The sequence below is a fragment of the Urocitellus parryii genome, chromosome 12 (assembly GCF_045843805.1).
Source record: "Urocitellus parryii isolate mUroPar1 chromosome 12, mUroPar1.hap1, whole genome shotgun sequence".
Classification (NCBI taxonomy): Eukaryota; Metazoa; Chordata; class Mammalia; order Rodentia; family Sciuridae; genus Urocitellus; species Urocitellus parryii.
Window position 1 is genome coordinate 87,764,729 of NC_135542.1, and position 27,624 is coordinate 87,792,352.

At 38.7% G+C, this 27,624-nt stretch overlaps 1 protein-coding gene across 1 annotated transcript in view; it reads left to right on the plus strand.

Annotated features, from left to right (window-relative positions):
- Antxr1 (ANTXR cell adhesion molecule 1) overlaps positions 1-27,624 on the plus strand; it is a 226,441-nt gene that overhangs the window by 17,892 nt on the left and 180,925 nt on the right. Inside the window, exons 2-3 of the mRNA XM_026387240.2 lie at positions 9,681-9,752; positions 14,803-14,874. Coding sequence (XP_026243025.1) covers positions 9,681-9,752; positions 14,803-14,874 — 144 coding nt within the window. The remainder of the gene's footprint in view (positions 1-9,680; positions 9,753-14,802; positions 14,875-27,624) is intronic.

A 27,624-nucleotide genomic window follows, 5' to 3' on the forward strand; every position in this document is an offset into this window, starting at 1 on the left:
ATTTTTAAAATTGTGGTTTATAATTAAATACTTCCAAATTAAAACTATAATGAAATCATTTAGTCCTTCCTCTGCCACCTCACTGCATGGTCTGGTTTACCTTGATGTGGACACAGTCTATAGGACAGTTGCCTCCCTAAGACCCGAACATTAATCTCCCATTCTTGACACCTGCCACCCTCTCTCTTTTCATAATTCTCAAGGAACGGAAGGGGCAACTGAGAACTGTCTATGCTTCTGTCTTCTTCCTTTAGCTAAAGAATTCAGGGAAAAAAAAAATCTCCCTTTGGACAAAATCTTATTTCCAAACCACCTGTCTTGCTGCAAAATCACGTTTTAAATCTCAAATATTAGCCTTTTCTTCTTTGTATCACTGCTTGGAACAGCCAATCCCCCACCCCTCCACTGTGGTCCCTGGCAGATGGATTCCTTGGACAGACATGGTGTGTTAGGTCACTTTCTGTACAAATGCCAGAGAAAAAGAGCACAGTCAAGTGTTAAAATATTCCCCCTAATATATATATATACATATATAGTTATAAAAATGTTCATCATATTGCTGTTAAAAGTGAAAAAAAGGAAGCCATCCAATGTACAAAAAGGAATTAATGGTAATAATGTATGTATAACGTGCAGATCTTGGAAATGATGCTTGGGAACATTATTTAATGAAAATTATAGTCGTGTTCATTAACCATACTAACAGGTAAAAAGAGTAGGAATCATAACTTATAAGTGGACAAAGTGTACATGCCTAGAGGAAAAGTCTAGAAACTGAGTCACTATAATATGGGCAGTGATTATACCTGCAATGTGGGATGATAGGTGATTTTCATTTTCTACTCTTTGCTTGTCCCCTCCTGTTCCCGTTTCTAACAGTGAACATGTTGCTGTAGTGATAGAGTATTTTAAAGTACACTCCTGTGGTGCCCTCATTCTGAGTCACTTCCTCCTAAGTGATAACATAAGTAGCCACTCTTTGAAGGGAGGCAGAGTAGCTCTTATGGCCTCATCTCTGAATGTGGAGAGTGTGAGAAATAAGTCACTTCTGTGCACTCCATTATGGGAAATATCTTCTGGGCAACTAACCCATTGTCTGTGGGTTGTTTTTTTTTAATTTTTTTTTGGTTCCAATTAGTTATACATGACAGTAGAATGTACTTTGACATACCATACATAAATAGAGTATAATTTTTCATTCTTCTGGTTGTACAAGATGTAGAATCACAATGAATCGTGTATTCATATATGTACCTAGGATAAGAATGTCAGATTCATTCTACTGTCCTTCTTGTTTTTTTGAGGGGAGTACCAGGTATTGAACTCAGGCCACTGAGTCACATCCTCAGCCTTATTTTGTATTTTATTTAGGGACAGGGTCTCACTGAGTTGCTTAGTGCCTCACTTTTGCTGAGGCTGGCTTTGAACTCACAATCCTCCTACCTCAGCCTCCCGAGCCACTGGGATTACAAGTGTGAGCTACCAAGGCCGGTATCCTTCTTTTATATTGAATTTGCACCAAGAATACCAATAGTTGATATTAGGAAATGTTTTTAGGCTTTTCCTGCTGTGTGTGTTTATGTGTTTGTGTGTATGTGTGTGTTTGTGTTGGAAAAGGTAGAGTGGGGATAAAAGGAACAGATATTTTATTATAATATTGTTTTGATGTGACTCATGGAAAAAAATACATGTTACATCTTAATGCAGCTCATAGGTGATGCACATAATTGACCAAAAGTTTCATGCAACATTGCTTTCTGTTTCTGCATGCAGTATATTCTGATATTTCAATTTTATTATTATTCTTCTTTAAGGTTGGCAGTATCCCACCAAACTGATTTCCCAATTCACAAGTAGATTGCATTCTGCAGTTTAGAAGTCATTGTTTTCAAAGCTATTATAACTAATGATTGACTGACGAAATCCTTCACAAATCACTAGGGTGGGGCTGGCCATCCTGGGCTGGGGTCTCCACTACCCAGGAAAGAGCAGGATGGGTGGTCCCAAACTCAAGAGTACAGTGCTTGGGGACTGGATTTGGGGCTGGGCTGGTATCTAAAGAAGTTGGAATGGAGACAAAAGTCAAGCTCAACCTCTATGAGCAGAAGGGATGTTTGGCTGTGACCCCAGACAGTAACAGGAGGACAAAGGCTGAAGGCGTGGGCCGGCTTAGGGTTCCAGCCAGTTAGGGTGCAGTGTGAGGTCACAGGAAGGAGGAGGCCAAGGAGGAAGCCGGGGAGAGGGGCACACTAGCAGGTGGGTGCAGCATCTCTGAACTAATTGTGGGTCCACTTAGTGACGTGTGAGGCTGCTGATATATCCATGGCCTTCCCAGGTTGGCTGGGGACCTGTGTGGTTCATTGAGGTCATGAGTGACTTCAGCTGGGTGGGGCTAAGGAAAAGCAGGGGTTGACAGTTTTATAATTTCCACCCTTAGAGCTATTCTGCTTTTCTAGATTAAGAGACTCTGGCTGATGGTTGCAACTATAAGCCACCTTCTTCCCTTTTAAACTTTTATTATATTCAAATCTATATGCAAAAGAAAGGGGGACAATTTCAAGCCAGTTTGGCCCATTTAGTCCTGACTCTGGTGTGGCTAATGGAAAGAGCCTGTGTTTTCTGAGGTGCTAAACCACAGAGAGGTTTGGAAACTCTTATAAACACAGAACAATGCATTTTTTTTTAATCCAGAAAACAGATCAGAATAAAATTTGGAGTTCTTTTTTTTTTAAAGAGAGAGAGAGAGAGAGAATCTTTTAATATTTATTTTTCAGTTTTCGGTGGACACAACATCTTTATTTTATTTTTATGTGGTGCTGAGGATCAAACCCAGCACCCCGCACATGCCAGGAGAGCGCATTACCACTTGAGCCACATCCCCAGCCCAAATTTGGGGTTCTTATTTTGCTCCTACTTTTTTGCATATTAGATCCTTGGAAATAATTGAATGCAATGCCTGATTCCATGCAGAATTTCTCACTGGGAACACACAGTGAGTGCCATGTCACAAAACTTTCTTAACTTCTTACCATGTTCCAAACACTGGAGAGAGCATAGCAAAACAAAAATAAGAAACTCTGGCGCTGCCCCCAGCAAGGGACTCTCCTGAGACCACTAGTGAGAACTGGTGACTCTCCCTTCCCTAGGTGGTGAGTGAGCTCTTCTGCAAAGGCACATCAGAAGACAGTAGGAGAGGGTATGGACTCTGACCTGGAGTATTGAATTGAATATTAACCAAGTGCCCAAAATCCCAAGAGGAAGCCCGCACCTTCCACATCCTCCTGATATCCAGAAGACACATGGAAATCTTCAGGGACTAGAACTGTTTATGAGTTAGGATTTGACGACACCAAAATGAGAGACCTTTCACATTCACTGATTTCTAGAACGTGGCACTGTAACTCTCTGTAACTGTAGTTTACTCAGCAATTATGTGTTAAAAGCATTTCTGGAAAGAAAAATATCCACAACTAAGTCCAATGGAACATTTTCGAGTCTTATTTGTATTTGGACTCAGAAGGAATTTTTTGTTTCTATCTAACAGCTCGGGACGACAACGTCTGGGCAAGCCATAGCGTCTGAATGTATTATTGGGACTCCATAGCTAGAATTTAAAGTCATTAACTCTTAAATAGGCTGGCATGATAAATGAGATGTTTTATATAGTGTAAAGTGGAGAGAAACTGGAGTTGGATTCACTCACTGCTGTTTCTCCAACCAATATCTGGCTTCTTCCAGCTGCGACTAGGACTCCACTTAGGTCCTTGGGGCTGAGAGGAAGCCAAGGGTCTGAATTACCCAGAGTTGATTATTCTGGGAATAGCCCCTGGGGCAGTTTCCAAACCACAAAGTCGTTCACAAGGCAAAAGGCAAGGGAGACATGCATTATGCAGCAGAAAATTCAGACTGAGAGAAAGTCCCATCATGTGCATCACCCTGGGAAAGGGGCAGGAACTCTCCCGGGTTCCCATGAGTATTTGCTAGAGGGTCAGAAGATGAGCTTTGATGCTTGAGGACTGTAAAGCTCAAATGTGGCACAAGGGGATGTATTTTGGTGAAGGCTTAGATAATTATGTAATAAATGATCACTTACATAATCACTTACACATACATGTACGCATACAAAACAACAGACCTCAACATTGAGAATGAGATGGGAGAAGCCGGCCTGTCGGTACCATCCGGCCCCCAGTTTGCATCAAAGCTTCCATTTTCTTCTTGAGAAAATTTGGCACCTGCCCATTAGAAAGGGTTTTGATGACCCCAGATTAAAAAAAAAAAAATTAACACCCAGGACAGTCCTTTGGATCTGCCTCTTTACCTAGCATCAACAAATCCAGTGAATCTCAAAATCATAAATTCTACATGTCAGTTGAATAGAATAGTGAAAATGAAATTTAAAAAAAAATTTTATTTGTTTTAATTAGTTATACATGACAGTAGAAAATGAAATGTTTTAAGACAAAATAAAGTTTGCCTTTTCTTCAGGTGACCCTGTTTAATAAATCAAGGAATATGAATTGATTTGTGGGCTGTAAAATAGGGCCAATCCTTAGAATTAAGAAATTGTATTCCAAAGAAGAGAGGCAGGAACAGTGTCCCGATTTTAGTTTGAGTTCCTATTTCATTTGTGTTCCTCCCAGTAAAATTTCCATACTGCAAATCATCTCTACTAGTGAAGAAATAGTCACAGGTAGAGAAGGTATGGGGGTTCCCCATTTATCCTTAGACATCTTACCCTTCTCCTCAAATTTCAAATTCTGTTAATATAGACCAAAAAAAAAGCACTGCATTTCAGAAGTAAGTATGGATCATGTTCAAGGAAATCTCTTAAGCCCTATGCAAAGGAGATGTAGATTCTGGATTTGACTATGACTGCTGGACGGTCATGTGCAGCCTCTTCTAAGGCACCTGGACATGGTGGGGCCACTCACCTGCTAGACCCTCACCTAACATCCCCAGGACCAGAGCATCTACCCATGGCTAAAGAAGAGCCTCCAAGACCCAGTCTTAGAGATTCAGAGCATGCAAGGGAATCCTGTTCAAGAGGCTGGCTGAGGTCCCGATGAAACGGTTTCCAAAGCTTTAAAAGCCCAAGGCAAAGATGTGCTTTTCTGGTGAGCTCTTGGGAGACTCCCAGCAGCCATTGTTTATTGAAGCCACTGTTGATGGTCAGGCAGACCCAGTCACCATGGAGCAATGGGAAGGCTCCTTAGTTTCACATAGAGTCACAGGAATTGTGTGAAGCCATCTGAATCCCAAACCCAGGTTGCTTATTCAAGCCAAGGTGATTTCACTTGCTGGCCAACAGGTTGGCAGAGGACCAGGAGGCTGCCATGAGAATAGAGGCATCCATGAGATTTGGGAGCTTGAGGAAAAATCTGATCCCGATTGACTATCAGACAGTGGTGACAGCACATGGTGCCTCGGGAACCCGAGGCAGGCTCAATGAGTCCCTCTCTGTTGGTCAAAAGCAACAGGTGGCACCAAGCTGAGTCTTAGACAATGAGTAGGAGTTTGCCAGTGGGGACAAGATTGTTCCAAACAGACGGTACAAAGGCTGCAAGAAGGGAACCAACAAAAGAGATTGCTGTACCTCTTGCTCATCCTGACCCCTGCCCCTTCTCCCCAACGCCTCACCCCATCCTCCATGGGCTCTATGGTGCTGCCACATGAATCTGCTCCATCCTCCCCAGCACAGCCTGGCCTGGCCTACTTCAGTGTTTCACGAGGGTGCTCTTTCTCCCTTGTCTTCCCCAAATCTAACCATCCTTCCAGATCCAGGTCAAAGACCGTCCCCTCCTCAGAGCCTGCACAGACACAGCAAGCCATTCCCTTTTCTTTGTTTCAAAAGCACAGACCTCAATAATACTTGTCACGACATGTGACATTTTAATTTATCTGTATCCCCCATTCCACATTGAGTTCTTAGAGAGAAAGCACTATTTCTTATGCATCTGTGCCTGTTGGGCAGCTCAATAATAGTGCTAGGCAATAAATTATGTTTGCAACTTGAGAAATATTAAATGCTCAGTATAATTCCCCTGTTGCTGCTGGTTATACCAAATACTATCTCAAATTAGACGAAGTAGGGTTTAAAATCAGTTCATAAAAATAGAATTTTAATGAATATCTCTTATCTTTATATGGAAGGACCCCAGGGTTTTGATTGTCTACAGAGTCTTTTATAAAATTCTAGAACAATGTATATTCTTTTTTTTTTTTTTTTTGGTACTGGAGATTGAACCCAGGGGTACTTAACTACTGTGCCACATCCCCAGTCCTTTTTTATATTTATTAGAGACAGGTCTCACTGAGTTGCTTAGGGCCTCACTAAATTACTGAGGCTGGTCTTGAACTTGCAATCCTCCTGCCTCAGCCTCCTGAGCTGCTGGGATTACAGATGTGCATCACTATACATGGCCAATCTATGTTCTTAAAAAAATAATAAAAATTTAATAAATATTCATGAATTCTCTATATAAAATAAGTAACTATTAACAGATTTTCACATTTGTTTTAGTGGGTTTTTTAAAAAGAAATATGCAGTATGTGTGTGTGTGTGTGTATTCACAGATTACATGTTGATGGATATTGAGGTCATTTGTAATGCCTATAATCCCAGCTACTCAGGTGGCTGAGCCAGGAGGATCACAAGTTCATGGCCAGCCTGGGCAATTTGGCAAGAGCCTGTTTCAAGATAATTTTTTTTAAAGGGCTGGGGATGAAGCTCAGCAGAAGAGCACTTTCCTAGCATGTGTGACATCCTGAGTCCAATTCCCAGCATTCTTACCTCCTAAAGTTGGGGTTATTTATAACACTTTTCTGTGGCAAACAATGCAGCAGTCACCATCCTTATTACACAAGATCCTTCTGCACGTTCCTTGTTTCCACAAATGATAACCCTGGTCTTAGGAAATGCTTGCTTTGAATCACACTATGCATTCCCAAATGGCTCTCCAAAGGAGTTCCATCAGTTCCCATGTCTATCAGCAATATAAGAGGACTCCATTTTCTCACCAACACAAATATTGTCAGACATTTTCCAAATCTGAATGGTGTAAAGCGTATTTCACAATTGTTTATGCATTTCTATGTTTACTAGGGGAGTTGAATATTTTTCAAATGTTGATTTCCCATCTTTTGTTTTACATAATCATTGCAAACATCTTTCATTATTTTCTTGTCTTTTAACATGTTTATGATATCTTTTTATCATTCAGAAATGTGGTGTTTCGAGTAAACTCCATGATGCTTTTTTTAAGAAATGATTTTTAATTTCCATACCTACTTTGAGAACACCTGCACTGATCTGAGGGCATAAGAATCATCAATAATTCTCACAGAATTAAAAAAAAATTGTGTTTTTTCCATTAGATTTAAAATATATCTAGGGTTACATTTGGTAAGAAATAGCAATTTAACTTTTTTTTTTATTTTAAAGAAAATTGTTTGTCACGAGATCTTGTGCCAGAGGATTTATTCTCCCTCCTAAATCTGAATTGTCTCTCTTCCTCTGTAGCCAGATCTCACATAGGTTGAGATTTGGGCTCTGTCAGTCAGCTTTCTGTTCCTGTAACAAATACCTGAGAAAATCAGCTTATAAAAAGAAAAGGTTTATTTTGGTTCAGTGTTGGAGATCTTAGCGCATTGTCAGGACTACTTCCTTTTGGACCAGTGGCAGCATATCATGGCAGGAGTAAGGGGTGGAGGAAGCTGTTCACCTCCGGTGGCCAGGAAGCAAAGAGAGAGGAGGAAGAGGCTGGAGTCTAACAGTCCTCTTCTAGGGCATGTCCCTGGCAACTTAATACCTCCCACTGGACCCCAACTCTTAAAGTTTCTACCCCCTCCCAGTAGCACCAAGTTGAGGGCCAGTCTTCAACACTTGGACCTTTGGGGGAATCCCAGATCTGAACTCCAGCAGGCTTCCTATGCTGTTGCATTCACTCTCTGGAATGTTGTATGCCAGGTATACAGGGGTCGTTATATTTGATAGGGAAAGCCCTTTCCCCTTGTTCTTATTTTTTAGAGTCATCTTGAATAGTTTTAGTCCTTTGATCTTCATTTCATTTTAAAATTAGTTTTTTAAGTTTCACAAAATAATTCTTTCATTATTTTCTCTAGAATTGAAATTATAGGTTAACTTGGGGAAAGTGAGGCACCCTTAGCATATGGAGTCTTTAATTATATGACCATAACATACTGTGTCACTTTTTTCAGATAGGAAAAAAAAATCTCTCATTTGTGGATATGAGACAGAGAAAAATCATACTCTTCATAGAGATCCAGAGCCAATCAAAATAAGAATTCTTAGGAATACTGTATCCTGGGAAGAAGGATGTAAAATCTACTTCGCCCATATTCCCCTTAAATGTCTATAAAATAGTTTGAGACAAGGAAAACATAGCAACAGGTAACTCTGTGGAAATTAATATTGCAAAAAAAGTAATCAAAACCCTAATGGGAAATATTTGAAGTACAGTAATAGAAGTAAAGTCTGAATTCAGCAATTATTAGGTAGCAGGCAGAGATTTGGGGCTCAGCTGACACAGACCAGTAGGTGAAAGGAGGAAGCATCTCAGCAACAGGAAGGAGTGGGTTTGAAGACAAAAAGCTAATATGAACTCACTGTAGCAGACTGAATACAAGCCCTGCAAAAAAACACACAGGAGCAGGACAGGGTGGTGCACACCTGTAACCCCAGTGGCTGGGGAGGCTGAAACAGGAGGATGTGACTTCAAAGCTAGCCTCAACAAAAGCAAGGCATTAAGCAACTCTGCTAGACCCTGTCTGTAAATAAAATGCAAAATAGGGCTGGGGATGTGGCTCCGCGGTTGAGTACCCGAGTTCAATCTCCAGTACTGCCTCGTGTCCCCAACCATCACCCCCCCCCAAAAAAAAAGAAAGAAAACACATAGAAACTAAATTAAAGTGGTAGGTCATGTTAATAGTGAAACAGTAATCAGATTTAGGAAATAAAGAAGATCCTTTCCAGATCTAAAATCCTGTGATTCCAAATGTTCTGGAAAACCACATTCCGTCTTTTCAGCAAGAGAATTCCTTTTTAATATAATAAAAAGCAGAATAGGTTTTTTTTTTCTTTACAATATGATGAATCACATTAGATTTCCTTAAAAGTTTGACTGTCCGTACCTTCCTGAACTCTACGAGTTAATTAATGATTTTTTTTATTCCTTGCTAATATTTTATTTAAGGATTTCACATCTATATTTACAAATGAAGTTGGACTCTTGGGAGTTTGTGTATCTTTGTTTATCTTTGTGTTGATTTCACTTAAAAGAACTGGAATAACTTCTCTTCTGCCATCAAAGAAATAATTTAAATAGCACAAAAATGACCATTTTGCAAAGATTTGGAACTGACCTATGAATCAGTGTTTCTGTGTGGTTGTGTGTTTTTCAGTGCATGTATGAAAAACACATCAGTATATGGAGTAGCAGTGGGGATGGTGGAGATGGCGTTGGGAGAGTTCTTGAACAAAAATGTTAAGAACTCTAACAGGAGTCTAAACCACCTTTCGAGATAATTTCCAAAGTTACCAAGATAGGGAGCCCTGCTAATGGATAAGTCAAATGTAAAATTATAGAATATGAAGAGAAATAGTACGAGGCGAAGACAAATGAATTCCTGAGTCAACAATACCTGTTCTGTCTTGCCAGGTCAGGAAGCGTGCTTCATCACTGGAATGAGATCTACTACTTTGTGGAACAGCTGGCTCATAAATTCATCAGGTGAGAAATGCAGTGCTTTGATTTCTCTTATAGTTCTCTGCCATAAGTAAAACCAGTCTGTCTGCTGTTGTGCAAACTCCTAACCACTTTGGGGATGCTTTCTGACAAATGTGACTACCAAGTCTTGGACCAGGGACAATTTGTTTTGATCCATGCCATGTATTAGAGTAACTTTGGCTTAGTGTTGTCAGGAAGAGCCAGATTTAATTATAAAACCAAACTTTTTAATGTTTTTTTCCTCTGTTGTTGAATAATGTATTCTTGTTAAAGGATCATGATGCATGGTGCATCATGAGGAAGAGTGGGCGCATTCTATCGGACTTGTATGTAGGGTGTATCAGTTGTAAAGTACTCATCTCAGTTTGCCCACAGCTTCCTGTTTTTCAAACCAAGAGTCTCCCTGGAACATGCCTTAGTCCTGGGTAAATTGTCATGGTTGCTTGCTCCAGCCATGTACCCTCTCAGGTACAATCCTCTGAGCATCCTCAACACTACTCTCCCAGACAGGGGAGGGTCCTCTAGGTGCTGCTTTCTATTAAGTATGGTGCCCATGAGTCACACTTCACTCTCTCTGGTGCAGCCTCCAAGGGATAACACAAGTGACAGTTCTGCGGCTGTGTTCAAAGCAAGTCATTGAGGTCTTTGGTGAAATTGGTCTGATCATTGTAAATTCTTAACATGGTTCCACTTCCTGCAATGTGGCCTCCATTGCTTCTCCCTGATATGAGAGACAATAGGGTTCTTTGAGTAAGATTCTTTATCTCATAATACAGGGTATCCTTTGAGCCTAGGTAATGACAGACATGCTCCTCCCAAATTCAGTTATGGATCAACACGTACCTAACTGCCTAATTAGAAGGAATGGATTAGGAAGTGGCCTGTCCTCAATGCCAAAAATTGGAAGCTGCAGCAGGGAATCATTCAGACTCTGATGGTTAGGGAAAAACAAATGCTAAAGGGAGGGATGGGAGTAAAAATACAGGGAAAAGAGAGAAGCAACATATGAGTGGTATTGCAAAATATGTAAAAGGATCATTGAGACTTAGAATTAAGAAGAACAACTTCCCAATCTGTCTTAGGAGGCCTTCAGCAACCCCCATCTTGAATGGCTCTGGAGAGAAACCATTGCCTCTTGAAGCAAACAATCCAGGAGCTGGACAATTTCAGTTTTCAGAAAAGTCTTTTTGTCATTGAGCCAAAATGTCCTTTCCTGCACTCTCACCCATTGGTCCTTTGGAGTGTCTTAAAACACATCTGCCTCCAGACATTTGACAGTATGTGCTCTGCCTCCATTTTTTTTTCTCATTTTCTGCTCCCTCTGAAGCAGAGAAGTCCAGTGGGACAGACTTTGAAGTTAGGCAGATGTGGGTTTGAATCCAAGCTCCATTGTGCAACCATAGCAGTCTACTTACCTTAGCTGACCCCTCATTTCCATGTGGAGATTATCAAAAGAAACTATGTGCGAACTTACTAACCCAGCACCTGGCTTAGAGTGGGCACACATCTCTCCTGCAGCTGTTCCAGACTCTTCACTATCTTAAAGTCCAAAGAGGGGGAAGGAAGGAGGGACTAATCCATTCCCCCTTGCTTTACAAATGAATAACTAAGGACCAGAGAAGTTGGTGTGACTTAATCTAGACCATGAGACACTTTCCTCTGGCTGGCTGTCACCTCTGTCCTCCTTGGTTATGGCCCCCTCAAAGTCTGACACACTAAGGCATTACCATCATGGAAACCCCATAAGGCAGGGATGGTATTTTGTTGTCTGCTGGAGCCCAAGCGCCTGTGACTGTGGCAGACCCAGTAGCATATACATGCTCAATCAGTATTTTCACTTAAGTGAATGAATGGATGATTTTTGTTTATTCATTTTAATGAATAGTCTAAGACATGGATACTGCTTGGGGAAGATGCATTCATTAACAATGACTGACATCAATGGAATCATTAATATTTCAAGTCCTTTTATTTAACTTGATCCTCACCACCCCCCCCATCTTCTTAATAATGATTCTAATTCTGTACCACTTTCTTCAAAATGGAAATTCCCAAACTATACCTCGTACCCCTCACTATCAGAAAAGAGCCTTACCTCCTACTTCATTAAGGACCCAGAGAGGAGTAAATGGAATGATGACCTCAAGTTCCAATCTCACTCCTTAGAAAATGCTTGCACGTCTTTCCCACCAGTGCCTGAGAGCCAAGCAACTCCTTGTGGACAATCTTTCCATTTTGGTCCTAATTGATACCATTATCTCTAGTCTCCTGGGGTCTTTGTTTCACTCTTATATCTTCCTCTACTTTTCCATGGCTCCTTCCCTCACAGTCTACAGACATATACTCACCTTTCTTGCTTCTTGTTCCCCCCAAAATCAATGACAACAAATCTCCTGATCAGCCCTTCAGTGTTGGCATTGGTCCTATATTTGGCTCATCTCCATTCTCACTGTAGAAATTGTCTCTGAACAACTTTGCCCACATCACAACAGTGTCCCAATAACTCCCAAAGTTAAATTGTCTCCAGCCTAGACTCATACACCAGTTGTATCCAAGACATCAAATCCATCCTTTCTAGAGCCAAACTCAGTAGTAGCGAAGGCAGTATAATAGAGTAGTTAAGAGCCCAAATTCTAGAATCAGAACTTCCAAGCCCCAGCTCCACCATTCACCCACTGTGGAACCTGAGGAAAATAGTTTTTAATCTTTCAGAGCCTCAGTTTTCCTTTATGGAAATGATGAATAATAATAGTGCCAATCCCATAAAGTTGTTCCAAGCTTAATGAGATCATACAGCCAAATCATGATAGTGTGTGGCACATAGTCAGAACTTGTTGAGACTGGCCCTATTATATTCCTACCATCATCATGATTATAATTATCATTTATAACATGGTGTCCTGCTGCCCAACAAATAGTGAGGTGGTAGCAGGTAGCACAGGATCATGGCAGAGAACTGAAGTTAGTTTCGAAAGACCAGTATTCAATTCACCAGGTACTAATTAGGCTCCTACCAAGAACTAAACACCATGCTAAGGGTTTCTAGCGATGTGTCAGATATGTAGAAATAATGTAGACTCGATCCTGGAAACAGTAGGAACCATTAGAGTTTTATAGTAGATAGGTGACAAGATCTGGAAAATAATTGGGAGAGAAGTGTGAAGTATTAATCAGAACAATGAATGATGCTAAGCAAGGACATGGGCTATGAAGGAACTGCAGTGGTCAGGTGATTGAGGCCAAGGTCCTAAGCTAAGAAAAGGGAAAACCACAGGCTTGAGAAATGTTTTGGAAAGTGGAAACTCTTAGCACCAGATCAGGTGTGGGAGGCAATTGTCTAGTGAAGACATAGTTTGATGTTCTTCTGGATGAACTATTTGGTCACCCAGAGGGAGTCCACAGGATGGAATTGCTTTGCCAAACCCTCTACAGTCTGGAATTCTTGCAGAGTGGGAAGTATGTTTGGTCTTCAGCTGAGAGTTGTTCTGTCTCCCAAAGTGTGAATTTTACGTTGACAATGCTCCTGAACATTGCCATATAAAAACAATGTCGATTTGTTCATTAAGAATGACACCTATGGGAGACTGAGGCAGGAGGATCACAGGTTCGAGGCCAGCCTCAGCAACTCAGTGAAGCCTTAAGCAACTTAGTGAAAACCTGTCTCTAAATAAAATACAAAATATGGCTGGAGATGTGGCTCAGTGGTCGAATGCCCCTGAGTTCAATCCCTGTAACCCCCCAAAAAATCAAAATAAAATGGACTGGGCTAGGTGTCCATCAACAGATGAATTGATAAAGAAAATGTAGCATTTCACAGTGAAGTTTTATTCAGCCACAAGGAAAAATGAAATTATGTCATTTGCAAGAAAATGGATAGAACTAGAGACCATTATGTTAAGTGAAATAACCCACACCCAGAAGATTAAAGGTCATATATTTTCTCTCATATGTGGAAGCTAAAGAGGAAAAAGGAAAGAAAGATAGTGGCAGATCTCATGAAAATCAAAAGGAGATCAGTGAAGGAAAGGGTCCGAGGGGTGGGAGGTGGGAAGTGCTGGGAGGTGATATTGACCAAATTATGTTGTTATTTTTGTATTGTGTGCATGTATTAATATGTAACAACAAATCCCGTCACTATGTATAGCTATAATGCAACCAACTAAAAATGTGGGAAAAATTAAAAATAAAAAGGATGGGAGATGTAGCTCAGTGTTGAAGTGACCCTAGGTTCAATCCCCAGTACCAAAAAGAAAAAAAAGAACGAGAGAATGAGACATACCAAGTGGAAGAGAGAGTCTGCAGCCAGTCAATTCATTCTCTCCTTATGAGATAACCTCCTTGGGAGACTAAAGAGAAATTAAAAGTTGGTGATGATGTCACTTTTAGATCAAAGGAAGGTCACGGTATGAGGTTAACAGATGGTGTCATCAAACAGCTACAATCTTCCATTGATTGAAGATTGTAGCTGTTTGATGACACCATCTGTTTGATACAGCAATCTGTATACGGGGTAAAATTGGAAGTTCATAACCCACTTGAATCAAACTGTGAAATATGATGTATTAAGAACTATGTAATGTTTTGAACGACCAACAATAAAAAATAAAAAAAAAATTAAAAAATTAAAAAAAAAAAAAAAAAAAACAGCTACAATCTGAGACAGTCTCTTCATTACAGGATCCACCAGGCTACTGTGGGGACACGGTCAGACTTTGTCTGCCAGAATTTCTGAACCTGTCCACACTTTGCAGACCAGTCTCCCAGGGCCATGCTTCAGACAGCCCAGGGTAGTAATGGACTTTGTCTTTCTTTCTTGTAATCCATTCACTGAGCAATAGTGTCCAATCAGAAGTGGCTTCCAGAAATACACAGCAGGTCACCACCTCCTTGGTTTGTTCACAGCTTCAAGATGAGTGCTGGTTAAATGCTTGTAGGTCCTCAGCTCTGGCAGCCATGATTCAAAGAGAAGAACTGGTCAGAAACCTTGATGGGAAGGAAGGGTGTGCTATGGTTTTTTTCTCTCTGCCTTAATGGAATTTCTTTCCCTTTCCAGCCCCCAGCTAAGAATGTCTTTCATTGTCTTCTCTACTCGAGGAACAACCTTAATGAAACTAACAGAGGACAGGTAAGAATCCTTCTCAGCTCTGTCTTTAGAAACCCCATGTTCCTAAGTAGCACTAGGATTTGTACTCTGGTGCCTTAGCCTGTTGATCATTTTAATCTAACGGCTCACTCTCTCTCATTTTAACTGAAGCCTTGAACTTTGTATCTGGATCCTTCTGCTATTTTACTCTCTTGTGGTTTTTGACAGAATTTTTTAATGTTGAAATTTTATCAGTGACTAAATCATATTAAGATAAATATTACGTTTGGTAATTCAGTTTGCTAACTTGGAGCAATTCTTGGGAGGCTATACTTCCTTTAATTTGTTTTTTGGATTAGGGTTTCAGAGATATGATGAGTGTACCATAAGAGAAGCAAGAGCTTGAAATATTATCATAGGTAATTTCCAAGGAAGAGAATGGAAAGGGAGGGTTTATGATACTAAAAAAATAAAAGAAAATTTGAATCGGGTAAGGAAAAAAAATGTTCACATAAAAGGAGTAGTTAGACCCAGCTTAAAAAAAATACTCTTGGATTTAACCACATTTTACTTAAAGATGAAGACTAACAATAGCAAGGACAAGTCATTTTTTGATAGTTAGGATGGTATATTGGAGAGGAGAGAGAATAACTTTATTACACTAATGACACTACACAAGTTTTAAAAAGTGATAAAATCCATATGAGGAGGCACTGTTGGGGACACTTGTGGGATTATTGGAAGATTTTTATGTGTACAAATAGGAAAAAGGAAAGGAAGAAGGGCAAGTGTTTCAGTTCATGTTTTGTTGCTATTAACAAAATACCTGGGGCTGGGGTTGTGGCTTAGTGGTAGAGCACTTGCCTAGCATGTGTGAGGCACTGAGTTTGATTTTCAGCACCACATATAAACAAATGACTAAAATAAAGGTCCATCAACAGTGAATAAATAAATAAATAAATAAGAATACCTGAGGCTGGGTACTTATAGAGAAAAGTTGTTTCTTTCATTCACATTTCTGGAGATTCAAGAACGTGGCACCAGTATCTGCTCAGCCCTGGGGAGGGCCTTCTGTCTACATCTAACATGATTGATGGCATCATAGTGGGAGTATAATCAAGAAGGCGAGATCACAAGATGAGATGGGAAGCCAGAGACAGTTGGGGGCCAAGCTGACTCTTGTATAATGACTTACTCATGCAGGAGCCAACCTAGGTCCTGCAAGAGCCTCTTTAATCTCTTCCAAGGGGGGGCACCCCCATTGACCTAATAACCTTCCACTAGACCCTCCTCCCCACATTGCCCTGCTGAGGACCAAGCTTCAGCAGGACACACTCAAACCATTTCCAAACCATGGCAGAAAGTAGAGGGAGAGCAGGAAAACTTTCTGCTACCACATTCTTACAGAAATGAGGACAGAGTTTACAGGGTGGAGTCAGATTTTTGGCTCAGATCAGCAGATCTAAGCTAGTTCCCACTTTTCTCCATGCCTTTGTTTTCCATCTAGACGTTTTCAAATTCTGTTCCTTCTTATATGCATGCATGCTATTGCAATACGCAGAAACCCTGTTTTTAAAAGGCTCCACATTCTTTCTGATTTATCCTGCAACCTTCTGTTAAACAGCGAATCAAAAATGCATGGCTTTCCTTTAGTATTGGCCAAGGATTTTGAAAAGCTGAATGTCTTTAGCCATCTGAAAGACTCCCAAGTCTTACTCGGTGTTTCTATGATACCTTTAGTCATAAAGGTATGCAGGGATGTCTTTGATTCAGAGATGGGGAACTAAACACAGGAAAGACCTGGTTGATCCTGCCAGTAGCCTCTGCTTGTCTCAAGGTGGAGCATTTGTGTTTGAGTACACTCACTTGGTACAGAGAACTACGAATGGCTCTTTAAATCAGCTGTCACTGCTTTAGTTGCCCACTCCTCTCCTACTTGGATAATTGGTAATTCTAAAGCTAATACTTGCCAATGGGGGCTGACCTTCCTTGCAAGGGGATATCCATATTTATCAGGTCAAAACCCATATTAGATCTCATTTGTTCTTCACACTCGGCTCCAACCCGGGGCATCGAAGTGTAGCTTCAGGCTGACTGCTGTTCCATGTATACGCCTTTGGCAAAGAGAGAGCAAGCTCCTGGATCATTTGTATGCTCCTGCTTACAGCCTCTGGGAACCTGAGAATCATCACAGGGGGGTTAGGGATTTATAAACACTATCAGAATGCCTGGGCTTTCTGATCCATTTTGGCTTGTTGTGTTTGTTGAAATTTGTCATCCTCTGAAATTTTTTTTTACCTTAATGTCACAACTGCATGTTTCCTGTGCCAAAGAGATGCAGAGTTTAGAATCTGTACTTTGCTAGAAACAGTATTTAATACAGGCCAAATGCACACCCAACAACAGCCAGGGATTCCTTGTTAAAGACTGAGTTTCACATGGCCACTGCTTGGTTTGACCGTGGCTCAGCAGGCAGAACCCAGGGAGGTTCACTGGCGCTCATCCAACCTTATCAACCTAGAGGTGTGGGCAAGAGAGCTCTCTAAAATGCCTTCTTAGGAGACTGTCCAAAAGAATGAGGCTTTACAGGCTATTACTGTCTGTGATTTACATGACTCACAGTGTCTTAGTTGGGCACTGAAATCTGTACATTTTTCTGTATATTTCATTTGATCTTCACTGTGTCTCCATAAGACAATAAAAGATTCATTTAATCTGTGTAATCTTTGAAGAAACTTAAGAGATTCTTTTAAAAACTTGTTTAAATATAATACGTGAATTAGCTAAGACTCATTTCAACAAGAGTAAAAGATCTGGGATAAATTAAAAGAAATAATATCCAAGATGTATGTATTTGCATACAATTCTAGGGATCAAATATGCATAGTGGGGGCAGGATTGTGGCTCAGTGGCAGAGCACTTGCCTAGCATGTGTGAGGCACTGGGTTTGATCCCCAGCACCACGTTAAAAAAATAATAACAACAAATAAAATAAAGTTATTAAAAAATACATGCATAGTGGAAAACTATGGGAAAGTTGAATAGATTGAAAATGAATGTAGTGTGTTAAAATGTAGTAAACAAACTATAATTAAAATAATGATACCATTTGTGATATCTGCCTAAGCACTTTATGTTTCATTTCTTATAATTTCTGATAATGACTGTTGGTCATTCGAATCATAGTTTTATATAAAATATAGTTTTTCTCTGCTTTTAAGATTTCTTCTTTATCTTTAGTTCTCAGCAATTTGATTAGGATGTGTCATGGCATGACTTTGAGTTTATCCAGTTTTGGCTTGCTGAGCTTCTTGGATCTATAAACTTGTATTTTTCCTCCAATTTGGGAAGTTTGCAGCCATTACTTTTCAAGTATTTCTTCTATATCAATCATTTTTTCCCCTCTTCCTGGATCCTCAATGACTCAAAAAATGTTAGACCTTTAGATTTGGTTCCACATGCTCCTGAAATTCTGTTCATTTCTTCTGTTTTTTTTTTCTGTTCATCAAATTGGGTAACTTCTGATGACCAGTCTTCAAGTTCACTCTTTCCTCTGCCATGTTCCTTCAGCTATTGAGCCCACCAACTTAATTTTTTTTGTTACAGATATTTTGTTTTTTCAGTTCCAAAATTTACATTTGGTTCTTTTTGAAGATTTTATTTCTCGGCTAGAAATTTTCAATCTTTCTGTTTATTTCAAGTGTGTGTACTGTGATCTCATGGAATACAGTTTTAAAGTCTGTGTTATAATTCCATCAAATTATCTTTTCTCTTTTAAAAAATTCTTTTCTCTTGAGAGTTGATCATATTTTCTAGGTGTTTTGTATGTTGAGTATAATTTTAGAGTATAACCCGAAATTTTTGAATTTCATGTTGTTTAGATTTGGGATCCTGTTCAAATCCTCTGGAAAAATGTTAATTTTTTTTTCTGACGTATGCAATCAGACTGGTTAGGTTCAGACCACAAATTCTATCTCTTCGGTGGCTGCTGGTTTCAATGTTTTCAGCTCAATTTTCAAAGACTCTACTGAACTCTTGGATCTGTCCAGAGTCTAAAACTGTTCATGTGCTGTGGGGGGCAAGAGCCTGGGACTAAAATAGCTTTGAATTGGGGGATCCCTGTCAACTCACCCTCTCTAGGATCCCTCCGCACATTCATTGGCCCATGGGAACTTCTTTTCCAAATCCTCTAGCAAGAAAGACCTGGTTTCTGTTGGAGTCTTGGCTACCTACACTGAACATATAGTTCTCCACGGAGGCTTCCTTGGGAGAGACAGGAATAAAAAAGAGAAAAATGGAGATTTTCTCCATAAGGGGCCTTTTCCAGGGGTTCCCAGAAATTTGGGGATTTTCCTTGCCTAAAAAGGCAACATCTCAAGCCACTGCCATGTGACTAAGACCCACCTTCCGGTTAACACCATAAGACAAAAGAGGAAAACACTGTGGAACTCACCTTCATTTCTCCAGGTTTTAATGAACTTTTTGAAGTCTTTCCATGGTTGTTTTTTTATTTTGACCAATCGTTTTTTTGGTAGTCAGTCAGAGACATAAGGCAAGTAACAAGCACACTGTATTCATTGCACATTGAGGTTCAATGAATTTAGATAACTTGCTGAGGCTAAAGAACTAGTAAATGGCAGAACTCGTATCCTGATTTCTGGGTTCCAAATGGGTCCAGTTCATGCACTTTGATTCATATCATGCCGCTCTTGCAAGATTTTTTAGCTTCCTCAGTTTAAACAATTGACAAATGGTAACAAAATGTGTAGGTCATTTCATTAGCATAAGAGTAGATAATGATAATTTATGCATTAGTAGAATAAACGAGTATAGTGTTAGCGTCTTCAGATGATTCCCTGAAAACTCCAAGAATAGTCTTATATTTGACATTAACCGAAATACTCTAAATGTTTAATCATTTGGAAATGAGAACATATCCAGGAAGTCCAATAATCTATTTAAAAGAAATCAGGAATAAGAGGTAATACTGAGGAATGATAGTGATCAAATTACATTGTTATAGCATGAGCATGTACAAATATGTAACCACAAGTCTCACCATTATGTATAATTATAATGTATCAATAAAAACTATGGGCAAAAAAACGAAACCATGTGTACTTTGTCGTATTAACATGGTTGTAATTTTTTCTTTTATCTACTAGAACAGTGAAATTCATTAAAAATATTTTAAAATATTGGATTATTCTTATATTTCTGTCTATACTTGGTTATGATATAGTCTTTTCATGCATATCTGAATTCAGTTTTCTCTATATTATTCAGAAACTTTATAAGTTTTAATCATAATTGAGATTGTGTTGCATTTGTTCTTTTTAGGAATATCTTTTTAGGTATTCTTAATTTGTTTTCATTTAAATCATTACTTTTTTAAGAATTTATTTATTATATAAGGTACAAGGCCAACATCCAACTTTTACCCCCAAGTGATTTGCCAGTTTTTCCAACACCATTGTGGAATAGTTTTTACCATTTATTTTACTAAAAAAATTAAACTCTTTGATAGATTTAGGTCCATTGGTAGGTTTTCTATTCTATTGTTATTCTGTTCTTTTTCTGTTTCTCTACTCAGATCACATTGTTTTGATTAGTTTTAACATCTGGAGGGCCAGTTTCTTCTCAATTCTAATATTGGGCAAAAATCTCCTTGGTCTTTAGTGGATTTTTCCAACCATGTGCATTTTAAATACTTTTTTATGTTCCAAAATGTCCTTGGGATTTTTGTTTGAATTGTATGAAAAGTACAGATTAATCTCAGCCACAATGACTCTGCACTTTTATTATACCTGCTTATTCTCTTACTTCAGGACATACCCCTTTTTCTTTTGTGCCCCTCAGTCTTGTTTTGTTCTGAAGGTCAATTTCATATAATGGTTGTTAACTTTATTCCCAGGCATTTTAAAGTTTTGCTTCCATTGTGAATGGAATATTTTTCTGCTTTATTTTCTGGATTGTTCACTAGAGCAGTGAACTCACATTGTGTGGTCCATGGGCTTCTATTAAATTCTATACAGCGATTTACTGAAATAATCATGTCACTGGGTTTCTATGGAGAGAGAATGTGGTTTGTATCAGAAGCAGCTGGTGACAACACCATCCCAGAAAAAGTTTAAAAAATACTGGGGGAAATGATTGGTTTTATAGGTATATAAATGTTTCTTGTTCCACTGTTTTAATAAAACATTTCATGAATTTGGATACTTATCCTAATTACCTAATGATTTGTTTCTAAAATTTATTCTTTGTTTCTGTTTTGTGTACTTTTAGAAATTCTATGATTTATTATTTTATTCTTCTGCTATTAATAATTCCTTCCTTGTGCTTCTTAGTTTTTCTTTTCTTATATTTTTGAGATGGGATTTTGTTCATTATATTTTCTTCTTTATTAATAATCAAAGCTATATATGATTACAAATTATACGTTAGATCTGAACGTGGTTGTTGAATCTCACCTGTCCTGAAATGTCCTGTTCTCATTGTTGTTAATTTCTAAATAGTTTGCATTCAGAATATTATCCTTGATTTAGAATGATTTAGGAAGGTGTTTCACCATTTCCATGTAATTTTTGTTTATTCTTTTCTCAATTTCTAGAATCATTGAATTTCTTCAGAGAATATGGTTTGGGTCATTTTAGGTTTTTTTATTTATTAGTTTTTATTGATAAATTATTAAATGACCAAATTTTATCTGTCATCCAGAGATGTTAGAAATAATAAATATTTATGCCCTGATGAGTAGAAAGTTTCATATAAGAAATATATTAAATTTTCAGATATTTTATATTTTTATTTATGTGATCTGTGAAGGTAGACATTTTAAAGTTTTCTACCATGACTATTTAATTTGAATTTCCAACATAATGCTTTATTATTTACACCATATTATTTAGCTCATTTTTATTAGGGAGTGTACTTTTTTTTTTTTTTTTTTGTACTGGGGATTGAACTCAGGGTCACTCGACCACTGAGGCCACATCCCTAGCCCTATTTTGTATTTTATTTAGAGACAGGGTATCACTGAGTTGCTTAGCACCTCACTTTTTGCTGAGGCTGGCTTTGATCCTCTTGCCTCAGCCTCCTGAGCCACTGCTGAGATTATAGGCATGTGCCACCATGCCTGGATAGAGTATACTTTTAAAGAATATAAAATAATCTTTTGTCACCTTTTATTAAATTTAAATTTTGTTTATATTTTTTATATGCATTGATGTATTCATTTTCAACCCTTCTTTGCTATTTTGTCTAATTTTCCAGTGACTTGAAATGTATAATTTCATTTTCATTCTAATAATGGTTTTTTTGCCTTTATAATAGCAAAATTAAATAATATTCTTAGATTGTCCTTGCTGATTTTTAAAGAAATATTTGCATTATATTTTGCAAGCATATCAAAAATTATTTAAACTTGTAAGATTTATTGATTTCATTCAATATATATGAACCATACATACACACTTTCTTCCTTTCCAGTGCTTGAAGTTTTTATTATTGTCTTTAAATTTTTCACTTTGCTGAGTCTTTTTTTAGGTTAGACTTTTCTGAAAGTACATGAATATTGAGGTGTCTGTGTCCCTATTTGTCTGAAAATTTCTGGTTTTTCACCTACAGGTAAATATTTTAATTATATATAAAATTCTCATATCTTGATGATCATTGTCTATGTTTCCTAAAGGTAAAGACCCATTATCAGCTCTGCATGTGGCAGAGAAATGAGAGGTGCCAATTTAATATCATTCTTCATCTGTAGCTTTATTTCTCCTCTTGATGCTTGTAGAACTTTTTTTCTTTGTCTTGGATATCTTTAAAAAAGTGTCTACAGAATACATCTAAGAACAAGACCTTCTTTTAATTTTACATAGCACTTTGTATAGTACGTAAGCCATTCTATCCAGATGCCTAAATTTCTTCAGCTTACAACATTTTTCTTCTGTTATTTATCATTACTGTTCTTCTGTCTTTTCATTGAATTTTTAATCTAACCAAGATCTCTTTTATATTCTAATTTTTAATCGATCATTTTTCCTCTAAGTTCAGGGTATAGAATTCTTCCTGGTTCTCTAATTTATTAATTTGAATTGTTTCTTTTCTTTTTTTCCTTCGTTCTTATAGTACTTGACTTTTCATCACTTTGCATTTTCAACTGATAAATATCCTTCACCTCTACAAATACTTTCTTCCTCCTTAGTTTTTCCCTGTGTGTGTGACCTTGCTCTTGTTTTAGAAATGGAATGTCTCCATCATAAATATGAATTAGAATTCGTTTGTATCCCTCTGTTTCTCACATGAGTTTATTTCAAAGAAATTTTTTCTCAAATTCCTAAATTGAGTCTTTCTGCAGAGTTTCTGAGACTTTTCCCAAAGAAAGGAACCATTGGGGCTTTTCAGTACCAGGACTTAGGGTGGCTTATGTTAGATTCTATGCAAGTTCATGATTGAAAATGTTATGATCTCAGGCGAAAAAAAAATGGGTAAATTTAGAGGTAGTGTAATTTTTTCTTAGAGACCCAGCAGTTTTTCCAAAGTAAAGAAATGGAACCCAGACGAAGATGGTCAGATACAGGCATTGGATCCCTCTGGAGAACTCCCCCCTCCCTTCTCATGACCTGGAATTCCAGGGTAGGGTGTCTTTCCCTCACTCTGATCTCAGCAGCTCTGTTTGTGCAGTGACTGTGACACCCCTGCCTATCTGCCAACAGTGAAAAAAAAAAAAAAAACATTTTCTTGATTGCCCTAGATTTTTTTTTTTTATCTACACAATTTGGAAAGAGAAGTGAGAGTTAAAATGGATAGACCAAGATCACTATCTTTGACTGGAAATGTATTTCTTCCAAACTTTGCAAGATTAAAAAACAAAGCATAACAAAACAACCATGTGCCAAAGAATTACTTTATTTTACCCAGCCCACCCACTGACCTCACTTTACCGCTGAGAAAAATGATTCCCGAAGAGATTGAACTATTTGCCCCAATTCATTCATATTCTCAGAGACAGCCCAGGATTTTGCTTTATTCACAAAATTTAAAACATTAAACCCAGTGATTTTCCATCATTTACCATAGCTACCTGGTACACATTGCTTTTATATATAGGTATATGCATGTGCACATACATATGCATAGGTGTGTAGCCATATATAATCTTTTATTAAGGGCTTACTATGTACCAATAATCTGGAATATTTTCCTCATCTATAATAATGAAAAATAATTGTACCCACCTAACAAGATTATTATGAGAATCTCTCCATTTATTTTTTTGTATTAGAGTTGGGGATCGTGAGACAGAAGCCTCAAGGCCACTCTGCTGTACAAGTGTAGGGGCCTGGGTTTGATCCAGGAAGTGTTCCTCCCCAGGGGCCATGTGGATTGCTTACTCACTATGTGATATGATTTCCCACAATTTTACTATTATGTACAATTTTAAACTTGTTTAAAAAAACAAATCCAAGAACACACAATTGACTACCCAGACGCTTTTTGACTTCTTCAGGGAAACGGTTCCCTGAAAGCCCAGGCCTGCCACACATTTCATCTTCATGGTCTTGAAAGCTGGCGCTTGGAAATGTTCCTCGCATTGAGGTAAAAAGAGGTGGCATCAGCATTTCACAGATGGGTGAAGAGGTGCAGGATCCTGCTTATTGCTTAAGGAGGCAGAGCGCAAGCCAAGAATGCTTGGCTCCAGCTGCTGAGTGGAAACCGAGAGACCACACTTCTCTCTCCCTCTCAGTCATCCTTTGGTTTGGTTGAGAGTGTGGTTTTGACATTAGTGTCACAGGGGAAAATGACATATTCTGGACGCATCACTTGGTTCCTGGAGCAGAATGATTACAGGTTGCCATTACCAAGAGACAGAGTTCCCAAAGCCTTTTCTAAATTTAAAAACAACGAGAGAGAAGAGTCATCAGATATTTAGTGCTTGAAAGAACTTGGATTCATTCCATGTTGAGGTAGTAGGCATTCAGTGGTGAGAGGGCTTCATGGCAAAATTCAGAGAAATGGCAAAGTAGTGGGGGATTTATTTATTCTCTTGTTCGGGTTATTGAAAGGTAATAACATGTGGTCTAAGACCATGAACAAATTTCTTACCTCTCTGTGCTCTCCATTTTTTTTTAATCTATAAAAATGAATATCATGATAGATTGTCCCTACCCACAAAGTTTTTGGAAGAATTATCAATGCAGACATACAGTAAGTGCTCAATGAGCAGTTGTTACTAGTATAGTGGTTGTTAGGAATTTTGATAAGTACTTAGACAAACCCCATCTCGAGTTATCACAGCATCTTCAACAGTTTTTCAAAAACGAGACCCTGCCCTCCCTGGTTCATGCCCTTCTCTGAAGTTTTTAACATTTACTTTGTCTGCCCCTGTAAAAAGATAGTGGTAGAAAGTTCTGCTTGAGCATGAGGCCAGATAAAAATTACTGTCTAATAGTCAAGAAAATACATTGTCTTCAGAAGACATTTTGTCCGAGAGCTCTCCAGGTTGAATCATGACAACAATAACAAGAACCCACCTGGGGTAGCTGAATGGATCTGGAACACACTGACTTGTGAGGGTGTGATCTGGTGTTTCTCAAACTCTTCCTCTGGAGTCTTTCGGTTGGTAGAAGAAAGAACAAATCCCCCCTTGGGGCTCCAGGGTATCATGTGATATAGTCTTGAAAGGAAGGAATTTCTTCAGAGTTCTTTATCTCAAAAATTCATATGTATTTATATTCAGTTGCATAATATGCCAATATTTTATATTATATAAAACTTACATTGAGTTCTTTCTCAATTTTGAAGTATGATTTATGCTCCAGAAAAAAAAAATGTGTCCTTCATGTCTTTGGGTAAAGCACACTGTTACAAACTCTAGGGGGAAAAAAAAATGTTACATACCAAGTTTGCACGCTGCAGATGAAATAGCCAGAATACGGACTTTGCACCAGGATCCGGTCAGGGTTCCAGTCTGGGCTCCACACTCTGTGCATGTCACTGCATTTCTCTGGATCTGTTTTCTCATAGTTTAGTGAAAATAATAATGCCCACTAAACGGTGGTGGTGTGTGGCTTTTGCAAATAAATGTATGGAAGTGCCCAGCTGATTGATCCACCTGCTATCCCTCATGTGGCAAATACAGACAAATAAAGAAAAAGAAAGAAAGAAAGAAAGAAAGAAAGAAAGAAAGAAAGAAAGAAAGAAGGAAGGAAGGAAGGAAGGAAGGAAGGAAGGAAGGAAGGAAGGAAAGAGAGAGAGAGAAAGCTGACAGAGTAGCATCCAGAAACATTTCTGTTATCTGGTTTAAAGGAGAAAGACAAATTTCAAAGTTGTCAATAGAACCAAAGCATGGTGGCATTCTCATATCCAAAGGTGGCAGTCCAAACTAGGAAACTTTTTGTTTTAAACAAAAACAACATCAGACAGTGACACTCCCACATCACCTGACTCTTCTCACCTAGCAGCCAATGGAGTGGCCTCTGAGGCTTGGTCTTAGTGCTGCCTTAGAGATACCCTGAATGACTCCTCACAAACTCCATATTCCACCCTGTTCTCACCTCAACAAGTATCTTAAAATTATTAAATATTTGAGGTGTAACAAAAGTATGGGAAAAAAGTTAATGAAGCCCCTTTACCCACCACCACGCTTGTGAAGTAATGCAATACAGGTAAGACCCCCTACGTACATGTTCCCTCCTCTCTTTTCAGCAAAGATAATCACTATCTTGAATTTGGGGTCTTTCATTTTAATAGATGTATACTTTTATATACCCATAAATATTTTTTCATATTAAAGAATATGCTCATAATGTATGTATTTTTCTTGAACTTAGTTTTCACACTTAACTTCATGTTTTTGAGACCTTTTCCATGTAGATCTGTGTGCTTGGCTTATTTGAACTATCGTATACTTTTCTAATGAATTAGATTCTATTGTGGGGGTGTACCATCTTGTACCTTCTATGTTCTCCTATTTGTGGACAATTAGTTTGTTTCCTGCTTTCTGCTATTATAAACAATGCTGCAGAGGACCTTCTTGTACTTGTGTCCTGTTGAGGGGTGGAAGTGAGCAGAAGCAAGAATTTCTTTATGTTCTATATCTAGGGAATTGCTAGGTGAGGTCTAAGGGTATGTGAATACATAACTTCACTAGGTATTACTTCATTGATCTCCAAAGGGGGTGCACCAGTTTTCACTCCCAGAGTGATTTGTAAGAATTCTTGTTGCCCCACTTCCTCTCAATATCTCTTCTTTACAAACAGATAATGTCCACATGTGACTTATGGATGGGGTTATCTGATATGGATCTAGTATGTTCCTTTCCACTCCCACACCTTTGCAGTTCAGTGTTGCTGTAAAGGTGATAGAAAAACACTCTCTTTGGTAGAGAACGACAGTCTGTGCTAGCTTACACTCAACAGATGTGTGGTCTGGCCACAACAGAAGACTCTTGCTTCCATCCCAGAAGCTGATGCTGGGTCCACCAGTCTCTGCTGGGCAGGACTTGGCAGACTGCCACTCTCCTGTGCCCCTCCAACCCTCACTGTGGTCATTGGCACTGAACTCCAGTCCGTCATGCTGATCCTTTTAGATGCCCACCAGCACCAGGAGAGAGACCCAGTCTCTCTTGAACTCACAGGAGCATAGAACTGAAGGTTCTCATAAGAGAAAACTACACATTTGTGCCATCCTGAAAACAGAGCTCACTCTCCATAACTCTCATCGCTTGCAAACTGTGGCTGAGCTGAGGAAAAGAGTCAGGGATAGGGAAGATCTTACATGGTGTGTTTC